The 2,681-nt window shown below is 77.7% G+C and overlaps 1 protein-coding gene across 1 annotated transcript; it reads left to right on the forward strand.

The window, feature by feature from the left end:
- The first annotated feature begins 269 nt into the window (after nt 1-269).
- On the forward strand, nt 270-2,438 carry LOC132451388 (uncharacterized). The gene is made up of 2 exons (XM_060043847.1): nt 270-359; nt 450-2,438. The coding sequence occupies exon 2, from the start codon at nt 457-459 to the stop codon at nt 2,311-2,313; it is 1,857 nt and encodes a 618-aa protein (XP_059899830.1). The 5' UTR covers nt 270-359; nt 450-456; the 3' UTR covers nt 2,314-2,438.
- The last annotated feature ends 243 nt before the right edge of the window (nt 2,439-2,681 follow it).

Consider the following 2,681-nt stretch of genomic DNA (forward strand, 5'->3'; position numbering starts at 1 on the left):
AGGGCGGGCCGTCGCCGCGGGAACCGGAGGGGGCGGGGCCAGAGGCCGCTGAGATGGACGACGACGACGATGATGAGGAAGACGAGGAGGAGGAGGAGGAGGAGGGGGAGGAAGGGGAGCCCAAGAGGCCCCCCCAGGAGCCGCGGGCCCGGGGCTTCGTGTGTAAGTACTGCTCGTTCTCCTCGGCCGGCCTGGGGGCGTTCGAGGCGCACGTGGCCGCGCAGCATCCCGCGGTGACCCCGACCCCGCTGGGCCGCTACCACGCCGCACACCCCCCCGGGGGGGGCCCGGCCCGCCAGCACCCCCCACCCAACGGGCTCCTCCAGAGGGGCCGGGCCCCCGCAGAGAACGGGCCCGCCGTGGACCCTGAGCCCCACGGGCCCCCCCTCCACCAGGGGTCCCCCCTCCACCAGGGGTCCCCCCTCCTCCAGGGGCCCCCCCTCCACCAGGGGCCCCATGTGGCCCCCCTCCTCCAGGGGCCCCCCCTCCACCAGGGGCCCCCCCTCCTCCAGGGGCCCCCCCTCCACCAGGGGGCCCACGTGGCCCCCCTCCTCCAGGGGCCCCCCCTCCACCAGGGGCCCCATGTGGCCCCCCTCCTCCAGGGGCCCCCCCCTCCACCAGGGGCCCCCCCTCCTCCAGGGGCCCCCCCTCCACCAGGGGGCCCACGTGGCCCCCCTCCTCCAGGGGCCCCCCCTCCACCAGGGGCCCCACGTGGCCCCCCTCCTCCAGGGGCCCCCCCTCCACCAGGGGCCCCACGTGGCCCCCCTCCTCCAGGGGCCCCCCCTCCACCAGGGGCCCCACGTGGCCCCCCTCCTCCAGGGGCCCCCCCTCCACCAGGGGCCCCACGTGGCCCCCCTCCTCCAGAGGCCGCCCAACTTCGCGGCGGTCCCCAAGGTGGCGGTGCCGCTGAGCAGCAGCCGGTACGACCCGGCGCTGGACGTCAGCCCCGCCCTGATGGCGTCGTTCGGCCGCTTCCCGTACCCCACGCAGGCGGAGCTGAGCTGGCTGACGGCGGCCTCGCGCCACCCCGAGGGCGCCATCCGCGCGTGGTTCACCACGCAGCGGCTGAAGCAGGGCATCACCTGGGCCCCCGAGGAGGTGGAGGAGGCCCGCAAGAAGATGTTCAACGGCTCCATGCCGCCCGCCCACCACACCTTCACGGCCCCGCCCCCCGCCGCCGCCGCCGCCGGGCCCCGCCCCCGCTCCCCCCCCCACCGCGCGGCCGTGTGCTCCAGCTACGCCCTGGTGCGGCCCCGGGCCCCGGAGCAGGCGGAGCGCCCCGTCATGGCCGTGGCCCCCAACGCCGGGGACCCCAGGGACAAGGGGCTGATGGCCCCGCCCCCGCCGCCGCCACCCCTGAAGGACCGCCCCCCCGTCGCCGCGGAGATGAAGCGGCCCGCGGCGACGCCCCTCGTCGCCTCCGACCCCAAGAGGAAGCACCCGGGGGGGGGCCTCCCCCCGGCCCCGCCCCAGGGGGCCCGCCCCCCCGTGCTCCTCCCCCCGGCGCTGGCCCGCCGCTTCGCCGCCCCGCCCCCGCCCATCGTAGCCCCGCCCTACAAGAACTACCGCCTGCCCCTCCCCCCCCTCTCCCCCCAGGAGAAGCACCCCCTCACCCACGCCCTGCTGGCCCCGGACCCCCGGCCCCCCCCCCCGGCGGCCCGGCGGCCCAGCATCATCCAGCCCCCCCGCCCCCCCCACCGGGGGCCCAAGGAGCAGCAGGGCCGCGAGCCCAGGGGCCCCTCCCCCCGGCCCGACAAGGTGCTGACCCCCCTGTGCGAGGCCAACGGCGTGCCCCGGGGGGGGGACCCCCAGCACCACGGCGGGGGTGGCGCCCCCCCCCCGGGGAAGGCCCCGCCCCCGCCCCCGCCGGGGCAGTTCCCCCTGCTGGAGCGCATGAAGGGGAAGACGGCGGCGCAGCTGGCGGCGCTGGAGGAGGGCTTCCTGCGCGGCACGGGGCTGCCGTCGCACGGCGAGGTGGACGCCCTGGCCGCCGCCGCCCGCCTCTCCCGCCACGAGGTGCGCGGCTGGTTCCTGGAGCGCCGCGCGCTGCGCGACACGCTGGAGCAGGCGCTGCTCAACTCCATGGGGGCCCGGCGGGCGCCCCCCCCCCCCGGGGCCCGACCGGAGGCACCCGACGGCCGCCCCGCCGCCGCCGCTCAACGGGACCCACAAGGGCAGGGGCGGGGGAGGGGGCCACCTCAGGAGTCCTCCTCCTCCCCCCCCTCCCCCCATCGTGGCCCCTCCCACCCCCGCCCCCCCGCCGCCCACCCCCCTGAGGGAGGGTGGGGCCCCGGGCCGCTGGCCGTCCCCTGAGGACCTGGTCCAGCTGGAGGCCCGGACCGGCCTGCCGCGCGCCGACCTGCTGCGCTGGTTCAGCGACAGCCGGCCCGCCCTCCACAGGGGGGGCGGGGCCGGGCCGCCGGGGGGGCGGGGCCACCAGGGGGGGCGGGGCCTTCTGCTGGAGAACCACAGGGAGGGCGGGCCCACGGTCAACGGCCTCGACGCGCCGGAGGCTAACGCTAGCAGGTTAGCCGAGAGCTACTCTAGCAGCCAGCAGCACCTGGAGCTACAGGACTGGTTCAGCAGCCGGTGAGTTAGTTAACCGTTAGTTAACAGTTAGACTAACCTAGTGTTACTAGTCTTTAGTCTTGAGACTAACCTAGTGTTACTAGTCTTTAACA

This window comes from Gadus macrocephalus, chromosome 22, assembly GCF_031168955.1.
Source record: "Gadus macrocephalus chromosome 22, ASM3116895v1".
NCBI classification, from domain to species: Eukaryota; Metazoa; Chordata; class Actinopteri; order Gadiformes; family Gadidae; genus Gadus; species Gadus macrocephalus.

Excerpts from the sequence above, each read along its gene's own strand:
- LOC132451388 (XM_060043847.1), top strand. The coding sequence starts at position 457 with ATGTGGCCCCCCTCCTCCAGGGGCCCCCCCTCCACCAGGGGCCCCCCC.